We start from the raw sequence: 14,399 nt of genomic DNA, 5'->3' as shown, positions 1-14,399 counted from the left end.
TCAAGTATTTCCTTTCTCACTTAAGCCTCCCTGCTCAGCTTCTGTCTCTGCAATGGCAAGTGTCCACTGCCCCTGTCAAGGCTCCATTGAGCTGATGGGCCTCACGCTACCGTGCTGGTTGAACCTTGACAGTTCCTGGGACCAATCGTGCCTTCTAGGGTAGCATGTCACACTGGTGGCCCCAGCGGACCGAGCCTGGAATGATGCGACCATCCCTGCTCCTTTACCTGGAGTCTGGAAATTGAGTGCCACCATCTGGGAGCCACACAGCCAGAGGCGAAAGGGGTCGTAGTTGGAGGAGTCCACCCTCTGTCCCTTCGGGTAAACACGGGTCAGGCCCTTCTGATTGTACTTGAGGAGGTCGACCGGTTTCTGTCTGACGACACTGTCAGCCTTCGTCTCCACGAAGGAGCGGATTTCTCGGAAGTCGGGGTTTTCTGCACACAGAGAGGGAGTCCCCGTTTATTCTGTGCCTCGTGCATTTTCTTAACGTTTGGTACAACGGCTGGATACACAGGAATGTAAACCAAAACCAGGAACCTCAAGGCCAAGACAGTCAAGTGGTTATGATGCCATTTCCATAACCAGTACTGCTACGGGTCCCAGCGCTCCCCCCCGCCTTCTAGTCTCGATTGGTGTAACTTACTTCTTGTTTAAAGCCACCAGCAGCCTTGTACAAGAAAAAACAAAGGTGGTATGGTTACAGAAAGGGGGGCAGTAGGGAGTGGCCGCAGTGATCAACGGTAGGACGACATCTGAGGATGTGGTCTCCTCAGCCAAGAGGTCGTGGACCCAAGGCGAGTGAACCAGGCACCGTGGAGGAGGGAGAGTCAGCTGCCTGCAGGCAGGGAGGTGCTAGGAGGGGGTGCCCGGAAGGGGAGAAGGAACAGGACAGAAACGGGCAACTACGGTGGTGGCCAGCCCATCAACACGCGGAGTCTGGCCGAGTCTGGTTCTGAGCCCTGCTACCCTTCCCTGCAGGTGGAGGTGCTCAGGGACCCTCCTGGGGAGCAAGTTCTTGGACCAGTTAACTGGGGTTCCTGGACTCAGATTCTTGAGATCAAAGAAAGGGGGAAGATAAAATGAACGGGATTTTACTAGGTCAGAGAACTTGCTCCCTTGGCGACTGTGAGAAGATTGATACCTGAATCCTTCTGTGACCAGCTGAATGGCCCCCAAAGGCATCCAGGTCCTTATCCCTGGGGCCTGTGACTTTGTAACTTATCTGGCAAAGGGACTTTGTGGGTGTGATTCAATTACAGAGCTTGAAAGTGGGGGGTCATCTAGGCCCTCAGCATAGGGTCCGTAGAATAGGGAGACTGGGGGAGGTTTGGCCACAAGCCCAGGAATGCTCGCAGCCACCACAAGAGGCAAGTCCCGGATTGTCCCCTTGAACCTCTGGACGAACAGGGCCCTGCTGGCACCTGGACTTCAGCCCAGTTGACACTGATGTTGGACCTCTGACCTCCAGGACTGTGAGTTAACAAACAGGTATTGCTTTTAACCACCAAGTGTGTCCTAACTTGTTAGACCAACGGTGGGAGACCAATCCACCCTCAGGGAGGGTTTTCCTCCTGAGGGCACCGGAAGGGCCTGTTTTGGCTGCATGCTCTGAGAGCACGTGAGAAGGAGCAACGAACCTCTCTCGCTTTGTCTTCTGACAGCACCTGACTTACAAGGAAACCAGGGTGTCCAGCCAAGGGAGGAGGCAGGGTCAGAGGAGACAGTACCTAAATTGTCCTTGGTCTTGCTGGTCGGCTTGCAGTAGACTACCAGGTCCGAGAGCTCGATGGCGATGGACTGGTTCTTCTCCCAGTACTTCATGTTGTTCTCCTGTCGGAGCCAGCCCCTGGCGTCAGCCCGGAAGCTTCCCCACTGCCCTGGCCCCCCTTGTCCTCCCGGGCGCCCCTCCACACTCAGATCTTTAGTACAGTTGGATGCTTTCCTTTGCCCTGACCTCCAACGTTTCCAAGTTGTTTCCACCCAAGATGGGGGTCCAGCTCAGTCTCTGGGCACAGGACGGGGTGGGAGGGGGGCTCCCTTTTGTCGGCGCTCTCCTCGACCCTCTGCTCTCAGGCTCCTGCCCCATCCATTCCCCTAAAGCCACCCCAGCAAAGCTCTCCAAGCCTGTGTTCGCATGGGCGCAGCACATCCTGGTTAGAACTTGCTGTCCTCACACCCTCGTCCCTGCGACGTGCTCCTCCCCGTGCCATTGTCCCCCTGGAGGCCGCGCTGTCCAATCCGTCTCCACGTGCACAAGGATGAGTGCCTGCCTCCCCCCACACCAGCCAACTCTCTCCCATCTCACCGAATTCTGACCCTTTCTTGCACTGACAAAGGGGGAGCCTTGAGAGCAAATTACATGCAGGTGAAAACTGGGGCCACTCAGCTTCGGGCATCGCCTGCTAAGTGCAGGAGGGCAGTTGATGAGGGTAACCTCCATCTGCCCCAAGAGGGGGAGTGGTGTCCATTTTGCAAAGAAACCGAAGTATACGGAGGTTGAGTGGCCCCCACGGCGGACAGTGACCAGACCAGATGCTTATGCACCGGGCCTCACCGCGTCCCTTCTCCGTCATCTTTTTTAAAGGGCCCCAGAGTTCACCTCCCCAGTCCCTCTGAACCACAGCACGGACCTCCTGCTCCTCACCCTGCACCTCCCCCCATCCTTCCTCTGCCACTCCATGAGATCTCTCCTTCCACACTCCACCTTAAGCGTGCCTGCTCTGGGAAGTCTTCCTGGATAACTCCAGCCAGGATGAGGACAGGGATGGTGCCATTCACCAGCAGTGCCCACCCCTGTCCCCACAGACACATGTGTGGGTAACAAGTATTCAGGTGACCGGGGGTGACGTGGTGAGAGAGGCTGAAAACCACCTGGTGTAACAGCAGGAACTGGAACCAGACACCGGTTCAAAAGTTGGCCCTCCGTTGACTGGCCGTGGCCACTGAGCACATCGTCTAGTCTCTCTGTGCCTCAGTCTCCACGACGATAAGAGGAGGCTAACCGGAGGAGTCCCCTTCTAGAGTACTGAGACTTGAGCAAAGAACCCTTTGCACCCCACCAGGGGTGTGGGAAACAACCAGCGGGGCCAGAGTGCCCCCCAACACCGCCTCCCCAGTGACCACAGAATCGCATCGGACAAGGGTGGGTGAGGCATGCCACACCTGTCTCGAATTACAGAAACTGCCTCACAAAGCACAGAGCGATGACATGCCATGGGTGTCACTTTTTCCCAGCCTCAGCAGAAAACGATGTCCATTCAAGACGAAAGACCCATTGCTGCATCAAAATTGTGTAACAGTTACTCTCCAGACCTGTAGACTGCACCCACCGGGCTCTCCCAGAACCTGAAGGCACAGCTTCCCTAGTCAGGCTTTGCAAACTCACTAACCAGACAGATCTTAGTGCCTGGTCTCTTGCCCTCCACCGTGAAATCGCAGAGCCCTGAGCAGGGTGTCAGGGACAGACATGACGGTAGGGCTGTGGCGAGGAGCTCCCGGCAGTGAGCTGAGGATTCAGCGTGTTGGTTTCCCCAGCGCCGGGCGGCTGGGGAGGAGGGAGGGATGCAGGGTTATGACCACATAATAATGAGAATTAGCAGACGTAAAAACCAACTAAGGAGGAATGTAGATCAAAGGCAGAGAACAGGAGCCTTGAACAGCCAGGCTTGATTTCAGAGACCTTCATGTGAGGACAGAAGCCTTCAAGTAACCCTGCATTTTTCTCCACTAAAAGCAGCGGAGAGTGCCAGGACGTACCGCACACTCCATCCGTGCCGTAGGTGGCTTGGGGGCCTGAGGTCTGCAGGGCACAGCTGCTCACCGTCTCCCACTAGTGTTTTCTCCACTCCTGGCCAGGCTGGGGGTGGGGAGGGACCCAAATACTAGAAGATGCTCAGGACGCCAACATCACGTACTAACGGTGCCATACGATCACGATGACCACCATTTACCCAGGATGGGGGACAGCTGTACAAGATCGGAAGAACTCATCTTCCAAATGAACCCCAGGATCATGATGCCCCCTTGTGCCACATCAGAGGCACCGAAGGGCAGAAGGGATGCACCCCAGCAACAAGAGCAGGAGCCGCCGTGTTGGCTACAAGCTCGGGGCTCATCCCAAGTGCCTGGTGATGGAGTGACAATCCTCTAGTCCCTGACTAGACTCAAGCACAAGGAAAGACCGGGCCACTAGGGGCGGTGACACTCCCAGTACACGGGAGAGGGAGACTCATCAACTGTAACCAGGCGTCACAGGGACCCACAGAGTCCTGGCAAAGCTTAGAAATCGGTCCTTTGGGTCAGTATCTGCCTTAGAAACAACTGGGCACTTGGGAAACCCTACAATTTCTTCCCAGGTCTGTGGCCACAAGAAAGGATGGATGGTACTTGCTCCATCCTCCAAGATACAGCAAGTGTCCCATGTCTTCGTGGCAGGACAGAGTGATGCTGAAGGACTGTTCCCTGAGGTCTGCCGTGTGTCAACCCCGGGACCCACTGCTCTTCATGCATCGTCTCATTTCATCCCTCCCTCATCTTGTGACTTAGGGACTGGGCTCATCTGACAGATAAGAAAACTAAGGCCTAGAGAAATGTGGGTCCAGCCCTGCCTAATTCTCAACCTCCTGTTCTCACTCAGAACATGGCCCTTCTCAAAACACCTCCAGCCTAACACGAGGGCTCCAGTAATGATAAACGCTGAAAGGTCCACTTCCATCTGGAGCCCAGGTTTCTCCACAAGAAAACAAACTTGCAGAGGGACAGAAGGGGGTCGTGTTGAGCACAAGGGGCCACTATGGGTCCAGGGGCCTGAGCTCAGGAAATGCCTCCTATGGGGGAGGATCCAGGCTGTGCCAAACGATACTGACGAACAAGAGAACATTCAAAATCAGGCACACCGTACTTTCTCGTTGAGATAGGGCCAGCCAGGCCCCAAATATCAAGTTATGGCTCCACACACGCCCAGCCTGCTGAGGGTTCAAACTAGACCCAGCTTTCCCGGAGACCACCAATGGCCCTTTCCCCTCCATGATGGTGGGCACTCCTATGGCCCACACCCCCCCCCCCCCCCCACCCCGCCGCAAGTCTTCCCTCAAAGGGAACACCCGACCCTGCCTCTGCAGAGGGAGCCCAGATGAGCCAAGCACCTACCTTGGTGTCCATCTTCCAGGTGATCTCCCGGATGCTCTGAAACCACTCAAAGAGCTCCTCGACCCTGTCTGTGGCAAACTCCACCGGAGGGTCGCCTTGCTTCTTGGGCTCCAGGATGAACACGAACGCCTTCTGGTTTTTCCCCTGCGGGGCTTTCACTTTGGGAGAGAATAACGAAGTCTTGAGCAGCCTCCCGGAAGGCCAGACGGCACGAGGCCCAAGCCGCCTCTCTCACGAACCCAGCCAAAGTGCCACTGCCCCAGCCGTGGTCAGCGTGGACCGGGGCATCTGCCTTAGGGCGGGCGGGGTCTGGCCTCTTTACCTACATCATGGCCTGGGATACACAGCGGGCCGAGCGGCGTTCTCCCAGGAGTTCTGTCTGCACCCTAAGCCCCCGTACCTGCGAATGTGACCTGACTTGGAAATAAAGGGTCTTCGCAGATGTACTTAAGGATCCTGAGAGGAAATCACTCTGGAGTTAGGATTTCTAAATACGACAACTAACGTCCTTACCAGAGGAAGGAGAGGGAAATTTGAGACACAGACACAGGAAAGACGGCCCCTGAAGACAGAAGCAGACATTGGAATGGTGCAGCCACAAGCCAAGGGGCGCCAAAGATCTCCAGGAGCCACCAGAAGCTAGGAGACAGGCATGCGATAGACGCTCTCTGCAGAGAAAGTATTTTCTAGAAAGAAAATTAAGGCCATGAGAGGAGAAATTATCTGCTCAGTGACCTCACTGGCTGAGATGTCTGAGGTCTTCTGTGCCAGGTAGCATCCTAAAGCACATTACATGTGCCGTCTCTTAATCCTCATCCCACCCTTTTGGGATATCACTCTTCTATATATGTGGCAGGAGAGGACACAGAGGCATTGGTGGGGAAGTAATGCATGGAGGGGCACAGAGCTGGTAATGGCAGAGCTGAGGCCCAAAGCAGACCCGGCTCCAAGCTCCCTCTGGATAACCCCGGGGCCATCCCCCTGTGCTCTGCAAATGTAAGGCAGATGGCCTAATGGCAGTGTGGGTGAGGGCCCTGCCCCGCCTCATCTCTTAGCTGGCCGCAGGACCTCAGCCGGGTCCCACGGTCGGTGATGGGCGTGGGCTCCTCCTCTGGGAGCAGGAACACGGACTCCGTGTCCTGTGCCCAGGCTGACGGCTGGATGGACTGCAGCCGCCTCCCCGCCTGGGGCGCTTCCGAGGCGGTGCCGTGGGGGACCTGGGTGGTGATCCACGCTGAGACCGTGTGTGTGTACGTACCGACGTTATAGGTGTTGAGATCCAGTATTCCTCTGCAAAGAGACCCTAAGGGATTGTCTTCAATAATCTGTGAGGAAACAAGACATAACTCAAGTTAGTCTTAACGGGAATAATAAAAAGACAACCGGTTTCCAAAGCGCGCCGTTTAGCAGAGACACCGCCTGCAGAACTGTTTAAAATGCATTTTCATTACAGGATCCACCCGTGGGGAGAGCGCTAAATAATGAAGCATGCTGCTGACGGGGACCCGGCCGTGAGCGGGTGCCAGCAGGTCCGCCAGTTCATTTTCCAATCTGTAAAAACGAGCCGTCTGAATTCCGGAACGGGTCTGGAAGCATCGCGCTGGGTCTGGTTCCAAGACAACGTCCGAGACGCGCATTCAGACGTGGCTGTGAAAGGGGACCGTCCAGCCTCCCGGAGCCCAGCTCGAGAGCCTTCTGTGGCTTCTCAGGCCCTCGGGGAGCAATGGCCGCACTCTCCTGAGTGGCCCCCGCCAGCCTTCCAGCTCCCCCTCCCACCACGCGTCCGCTGCGCCCCAGCGGCCACGTGCGACAGAGAACATCTGGGTCTCCGGACAGCTAGCAGACCTGCGCCTGCCCCCTGCTTGTAAGGCCCGCCCCCACCCCACCAGGCCAAGGCCGACTGGGGGTAAGGGCCACACGGGACAGACGCGGTGAGGGGCCACGTCCCCGCCACAGGCCCGGCGTGCCGGACACGGCCACGTTCCCACCACCACACCTCCCGTGAGGCTGCGCCTCCCACCTGGTTTCCCTTCTGCCGGTCCTGCTACTGGTCTCCAACTGGACTTCTGAGACTCGAACGCACATTACTCTGCGCAGCCCTCCCAGATTGCCCCAACTCCCTGAGGAAGCTCCTTGGGCTTGGAAAGGCCTTAAGGTGCTCATTACGACAAGTCTGTCCTCGGCCCAGTGTCGTCACCTGACAGCGGATGTTCTTTAGGCCTTCGGGGCAAGAGGAGGCTGGGGGACAGACACCAGGTTGGCAGCGTCACCACGAGGGCCTCAATTCACTGCCACTCAAGCCCACCTGCTTACCCACACCAAGCACGTCCCGAATGTCTGGCGGCCAAACTAAATGTGTTTCATTTGCAAGCTGCTTTAAGCAAAGGACAAATTCCCCGTTTGGCCATTTTCACTCCGGAGGGACCTGTCCTGCATATGCAAAGCCTTCCAGCCCGGCACAACCTGATTAAAACATGACAGGCTTGTCACAGTGACGTTCACCCCCAACAACTCAGGGGACAATCCCGACCTCCCTGTCACCCGTCGTCCCTGTTCCGTTGCTCCACAGGGACCACACAGCAGCATGTGTGACGGGAACCCACGGAGACGGCTCCCCGGATTGTTGAGAAGCCGGGTCCACAGGGGTCCCCGTGTGACGGTCCAGGCTCACCTGCTTTTCCAGTTCTTCCACATCGACCGTTGAAATGTCCTCAACGTAGTTGGATGGGAAGTATTGCTGGATCCTGGTTCCATAGTCTCCTTTCCACCTGGGGAAAAACAGAGGGCATCGGAGGGCCTTCGTGGGGCAGAGTTAATAATCCATCACTGTTCGTCAGATCCCAGCTGCCGGCTGGGGCGAGGCAGCAGGTGGCCAAGCGACCAGAGGCCGCGGTCATTATCTGTGACAACAGAGCATTTCAAAGGGGTCATCGGCTTTTTTTTTAATCAGCAGTGAGTGAGCACAGGGTCAGCGCCCTCCCTACGATAGAATTCTAACGTTTGGTCAAAGACACCAGAAGTCTCCGTGCTTTACGTGGACGTCAGAGGCCATTTGGGACAAAAGCTCAAGTCTAGAGCATTCCCAACCCCACTTCAGGGAGGGCTGTGAACTTAGGGATAAGGATGGGGTAAGGAAGGTTCTGGAGCCCTACAGGCTGGCATCACATTCCGGCTCCACCACCAACTACGTAGGCGCTCTGTGCCCCAGACTCTCCATCTGCAAAATGGGGATAATCTAACTGCCTCCCTCAGAGCATTTTTTTTATGTTTATTTTTGAGAGACAGAGAGAACATGAGCAGGGGAGGGGCAGAGAGGGAGGGAGACACAGAATCCGCAGCAGGCTCCAGGGTCTGAGCTGTCAGCACAGAGCCCGACGAGGGTCTCGAACTCAAGGACAGCGAGATCATGACCTGAGCCGAAGTCGGGCACTCAACCAACTGAGCCACACAGGCGCCCCTCATATATGTTTTTTAAAACTTTATTTATTTTTGAGAGAGAGAGGGGAGGGGGAGACACAGAACCCGAAGCAGCTCCAGGCTCCGAGCTGCCAGCACAGAGCCCGACGTGGGGCTCCAACTCACAAACCTTGAGATAGTGACCTGAGCCGAAGTCGGGCGCTTAACCCACTGAGCCACCCAGCTCCCCCTCCCCTCAGAGGATTTTATTGGAACCAGAGGGCTAAGCACATGCTGAGCAGTTTTAACAGCATCCAGCATACAGCAAGTGCTCAAATAACGTTCTTGTTACTCAGCTAAAATACTGCCCTCCCTCAACCTTCTTGCCTCCTCTGACGGCACTGATAACAAGGAACATAACTGATCTCTGTATGCGTCTCAACTCCACCAAACCGTGGTCACCTCCAAGATTCTCCCCCGAAGCAGTGCCCAGGCACGCAGGGCTACTCCCTCCAAATGTCCTCCTGTAGGCACACTCTGCAGCCAGGAGGCTCTTTCCAGAACCCATCTCTGACCTCACCACACCCACAGCTTCCAAAGTCTTCAGAATCAAGCCCAGACTCTTTCACCTGACCCCAGGCACTCTCGGACCTTAACTCCTGTCTGTGACTCAAAGTTGACCCTCATCCCAGACCACCTGTCACCTCCACCCTTCTGTCCCTGCCATGCCGCCTAGCGTCCATGCCTCAGTCCACGCCCTTCGTATCCAGCTTGTGCCTACTAACCATTTAAGACTCAGCTCAGGAATGCCTCTTCCAGGGAGCCTTCCCTGACTGCCGCCTGGGCTGAGTGTTCTTCCTCTGTGCTCCGTGGCATCTGTCTCCACAGCTGTGGAGGCAGTGTGCACCTTTCATATAACGTCTATCTCTGTCTTCCCCACTCTGTGAGACCTTTCTCCATCTTACCAAATCGGTACTCGGGGGTGGTGGGAAGCATTTAGTAAATGTTGACCTGAATCCCAACAGAGGGAGGACCGATGGTCCCATGGCCTGGTGGAAATACAGGTTTGCCAGCCACCCACCTCACCTCCATTTCTCCAGACCCATTTCAGGCTAACACTGGCTGTATTCAGGGTGACTATAAATACTGTTTGCCCCAAACTAGTCAGGTCATACCTGTGGTCGAGGTACAATTATTTAAAAAAAAAAATTTTTTTTTTTAAATTATTTATTTATTTTAAGAGAGAGACCATCCCAAGCAGGCTCCACACTTCCGGCACAGAGCCCAACACGGGGCTCGATTTTGCAAACCGTGAGATCATGACCTGAGCTGAAATCAAGAGTGGGATGCTTAATCAACTGAGCCAGCCAGGCACCCCCAGGGGTCATTATTAACAATCCCATTCCCTTCATTCTCAAAGGCATCCCAGTTTGGACAAAACCCCCACCATTTTGGAACTAGGCTGGGAGGATGCACAGGAGAGTGGCACAGTGACAACACCCCACTAGGTGGTGCCGTTGCCACCAGACAGAAAGGAGGGGACCTCTGCAGGGCAGTTGACCCACAGCCCCTCACCAACGCCACTTACACCAGCACCTCAGTTCACCTCAGGAGCCCTGGAAATGACAAGCACCCCACCTCGGACGTGTGCAAAGGCAGGAGGGGCTGTGCCACGCATGGAAAAGTGTGTGATTTAAAGAGATCACCTGGGGTCTACCTGCTACTTGGTCCAAGTCACCCACACAAACGGAACGGGGACCTCAACAGAGGCAGGGTGCAGAAAGGGGCATCGTGGGCCCAGGGAGACCCGGGTTCTGGCTGTGCCCCTCAGGGAGAGGCAGGTACACAACATGGCTGGCAGGCTGCAGCTGGGAGCCTCACAGAGGAGCTCCAGGGTCTCCGTGGGGAGGCCACACAGGAGAGCTGAGCCCCAACCCCAGCTTCAGCAGATCGCTCTGTTGTTAACCTTTTTTTGACGCTGGGGATCCAGGGAAGATTTGGATTAGAAACAGGGCATCTCGAGGCTCCTGGGTGGCTCAGTCGGTTAAGAGTCAGACTTCAGCTCAGGTCATGAGCATGCCGTTTGTGAATTTGAGCCCCGTGTCGGGTGGGTTCTGTTCTGACAGCTCAGAGCCTGGAGCCTGTTTCAGATTCTGTGTCTCCCTCTCTCTCTCAAAAATAAAAAAATTAAAAGGAGGGCATTCTCAAAAAGCAAAACAAAACAACAACACGAAAACAACTTTGAAAACCCCTGAACTTAGTACATGAGTCAAGTCAGGAGTAGGGGCTCTGGAGTCAGAAGGCCTGGCTTCAGATCTCAGCCTGCTGTGCGGCCCTGGACAAGTTACTGTACTTATCTGTGCCTCACAGTTTCCTCATGGGTACAATGCAGGTAACACCAGAACCTCTCAGGGCCACTGTGTGGGTTTATAGGAGTTATTTCAGATGAAGTGCTCACGATGGTTCCTGACATAAAGAGGCACTCCTATCAAGCTGCTGTTCAGATTTCTCCGTCAGGTCCAGCTATCTTGTGGGACAAAAGGATGCTGCGCTTGTGAATTGAATCCCTGGGGGTGCTCGTGGTTACCAATAAGTTCTTATCGCTTAAAGGGAAAAATAGTCCTGCAAAAAACACCCGTCTAGGGACTTATGGATGGGCAACACAACTTTTTTCGATTTTTGCCCCAGGTGAAAAGAGAGAAAAGGTCATTGAGCCCCAGCATACCCAGGTATCTGTGACCTAAAAACGTTCCTGCTTCAGTCCGGGGTAGGGCCGCTGCACAGGACTAGGCATCAGCGTAAGAATCTGAACTCAGAAGAATACACAGGCTCGTGTCGTGGGAAGGACCTGCACTATTTAATAGCTGTACAACCTTGGAAAGCCTCATTTGCCATCTCTGTAAAGTGGGGAGACCCACAGTCAACTCCAAGGGTTGTAATGAGAATCTGGTTAGACCATGTATGAAAGCAAGTGACACAGAGGAAGGGCTCAGTAAGTGGCCGCTGCTGTTATAACTAAAATCATATTTAATATGATGTGAAATATGGTGGTTTATCTGCTTTTCTGAATACAGCATGTATCAAACCACCTTCCCAGGGAGGGTACAAGAGTCAAAGCCAGCCCGGAACAGCAGAGAAAGGGCGTCAGAGCTCAGCCGGGACCCGAGTCTCACTGGCAAGAAGGGACAAGTCAAGTTCATCCAGCAAGCAGCCCAGCCCCCCTCAGCCTTACCAGCCCCAGGGCTCCTTGGAGACGTTGTGAATGAGGGCCCCACGGCAGAAGCTCAGCTCATCGTTTCGCTTGGCTTTGTAGTCATACAGAGCTTTGACGGTCCTCTGAGGCTTTGAGGGAAAACAAGAAGGAGAAGGTCAGGCTGGGCGACACAAGCAGAGAGAGGGGTCTGCGTTGGTTCCGCTCTTTAGGGAACAGGGAGCTTCAGTCCAAGGTTACAGCACCATCTGCTGGCCAAGAGCTAGTAATGCATTGCCAAGGAGCTCCCAAAGTCACCAGGGAATGTGGATGAGGACCGGCCCCCTAAGGTCAACCAGGGGCTAAGTGGCTGAGCTCAGAAATAAATCAGTTACGGCCATAGTTCATGCCGGTCTTCTGTAAGAAGCAACGTGGGTTCTAGGCGGACGTAAGGACACATTTTCCCCCCTCAACCTCCCAGGCCACTGCCAGGCTCCAAGGCTGTAAGGTGCAGCCAGTGGCAAAGGGAGGTGCCATAGAGTGGCTTCCACGAGGAGCGAGTCTCCAGCCTGACAGAGGGCAGGAGGAGGCCTCATGGCAGGCCCCCCACGAACGAGAGAAATAAGCTGTCCATCAGGTGACCAGGTTGGCAGACGGCACAACAAAATGACTAAGAGCAAATGCCCCCGAGCCAGACCGCCCGGGGCCACGTCCCAGCTCTGTACCTTGCTAGCTGTGCCGGGGGCACAGAAACCGTACCCGATGCACGGGATTAATGGGCTGTCAAGTGCTTAGAACAAGGCTTGATATGTGGCCATGCAGCCAGACGCGTCCCCTATTACGACTGATACAGTCTTTCCAGTTCCAAGAACTCCTCCCAAGGAAACGATGCAAAGAGATGCCCAAAGCCTCACAGGTGACGTTCCTTTTACTGTTAACTAGAAGGACAAAGACTAGAGATGACGTACACGGCCACTGACCGGGACACAGCTAAACCGGCACAGCCACCCAGAACATTCTGCAGCATTAAAAACCCATTTTTTTTTTTTTTTTAAGTCAAAACCGCAAGCCATGTATTTTCCCTCAATTACCTGGCCTACCAGTTTGAGGCAGAATAGTCACGAGGCAAATCAGCAAAGGAGAAATCCACACAGGACAAGCAGCAAGTGAACAGAGCAGAATAGAAATGGCCAGTGTGGGTGGTGGGGATTGTAAAATACGTCTCCGTGCAGGCAGAGACCCAGGAATGCAGACAGCGACCGGGTTAGGACGGTGAGACCGGGGCTAATTATTTTCCTCATCTTCAGAGTGGGTTTTTTTTTTTTTAATTGTTCAACCGTTTTCCATCATAATAACAGCGGTAATTTTCTTTTGAGGCGCTCGCCATAGTCTGGCCGTCGGCGATCAGATGCAGCCACAGTCGTGTTTTACTTGCCTAATAGGATGATTTTCTCTGCAACTTGGGTTAAAATTTAAAAATGGGGCAAATTCACATCAAGCACCTGGATGATTGGTGTGCCTTGAGAAATCAGAAAAGCCGGCCTGCTCTCTGGAAAGGCAGCCATCAAGCGCCAACGGGCACAGCTGCCTTCGAGATGGGGTGTGAGTTCCTCAGTTTACCACAGTCTCCACCATCCCCTGACACCTGGCTGACACGAGGTCATGTCATTCTTATTACCAAAGCCTTCTTCCCAATAAAAGTCCTCTAATAATTTCACACACAGCCCATGTGTCCACATCCTTCCAAGCCTTCATTTCTTGCTGAAAGGGATTTGCAATGGCCAAGGATTATAAATTAAAAAAAAAAGAAAGAAAAGAAGTTCGTCTCTGGATTTCTACAGAGCCCATCATCAGGGCCCTTTCCTTAGCAAGACATGAACTGCGTGCCATATCCAACCCTGCCCCGAAAGAAAATTCGCCATCGTTCTTCCTCTGCAGCTCAAACTCTATGTGAGATGGAACCAGAACGAGGAGGGGCTGGGGGCCAAGAGTAAAAACCCACCCTCCCCTCCCCCCTACACCGAGTGAAATCACACAGCAGCCAGGGTGGGAACAGGAGATAACGTGCACGCTGCAAAGGGGTCGGTGAACCAAACGGAATTCATAAACACCACGGGCTCAGTCAGTGAGCAAGAAACATTTGAAAGATTTTTAATTAGAAGCTGTTTGGCCCAAAGGTGGTTCATCAAACCTCAGAATTTTAGCAAGGCGCTGTTGCGTTTGGGTAGAATTCTATTAACCTCTTCCCGGAAACCAGATTTCACATTGTCAATCATCATTTCTTCTCAAAAAAAAAAAAAAAAAAAAAAAGGGGGGGGAGGGGAAGCCAAGTTTGCCCAAATGTTCCCTTGCCCTGTTGTAGCTGGGAGGGGACCCCATGCCATTCCAGGGACCCGGTAATGGCGTGAATTGCAAGGCTGGCTCCATACCATGGACGGGTTGATTTCACTGGGATCCACATACATTCTGCTGACGTCATAGAGGGAGTTGATATCTCGTTCCTGGAAAAGAACAGAGCGGAATAAATGGAAGCATCCAAGTTCCTGGGGGAGCCCGACACAGAACACGGGTTCCAGGCAGCTCTCTGGCAAAGGGTTGAAACCTTACAGTTCAACTCCTGCCTCCTGGCAGAGATGGTGAGAAGCCCAAACTCGGAAACTTG

General features: G+C 54.2%; 1 protein-coding gene across 1 annotated transcript in view; it reads right to left on the bottom strand.

Annotated features, from left to right (window-relative positions):
- PLCG2 (phospholipase C gamma 2) overlaps positions 1–14,399 on the bottom strand; it is an 88,851-nt gene that overhangs the window by 34,774 nt on the left and 39,678 nt on the right. The window contains exons 17-23 of the mRNA XM_040443417.1: positions 14,167–14,238; positions 11,780–11,889; positions 7,823–7,919; positions 6,410–6,476; positions 5,152–5,309; positions 1,731–1,833; positions 228–437 (exon numbers count right to left, since the gene is read on the bottom strand). Coding sequence (XP_040299351.1) covers positions 228–437; positions 1,731–1,833; positions 5,152–5,309; positions 6,410–6,476; positions 7,823–7,919; positions 11,780–11,889; positions 14,167–14,238 — 817 coding nt within the window. The remainder of the gene's footprint in view (positions 1–227; positions 438–1,730; positions 1,834–5,151; positions 5,310–6,409; positions 6,477–7,822; positions 7,920–11,779; positions 11,890–14,166; positions 14,239–14,399) is intronic.

The sequence above is a fragment of the Herpailurus yagouaroundi genome, unplaced genomic scaffold (assembly GCF_014898765.1).
Source record: "Herpailurus yagouaroundi ecotype Mexico unplaced genomic scaffold, PumYag 190, whole genome shotgun sequence".
Taxonomy (NCBI): domain Eukaryota; kingdom Metazoa; phylum Chordata; class Mammalia; order Carnivora; family Felidae; genus Herpailurus; species Herpailurus yagouaroundi.
Note: the sequence above shows the minus strand (reverse complement) of the source record. Positions and strands in the feature narration are given on the sequence as shown.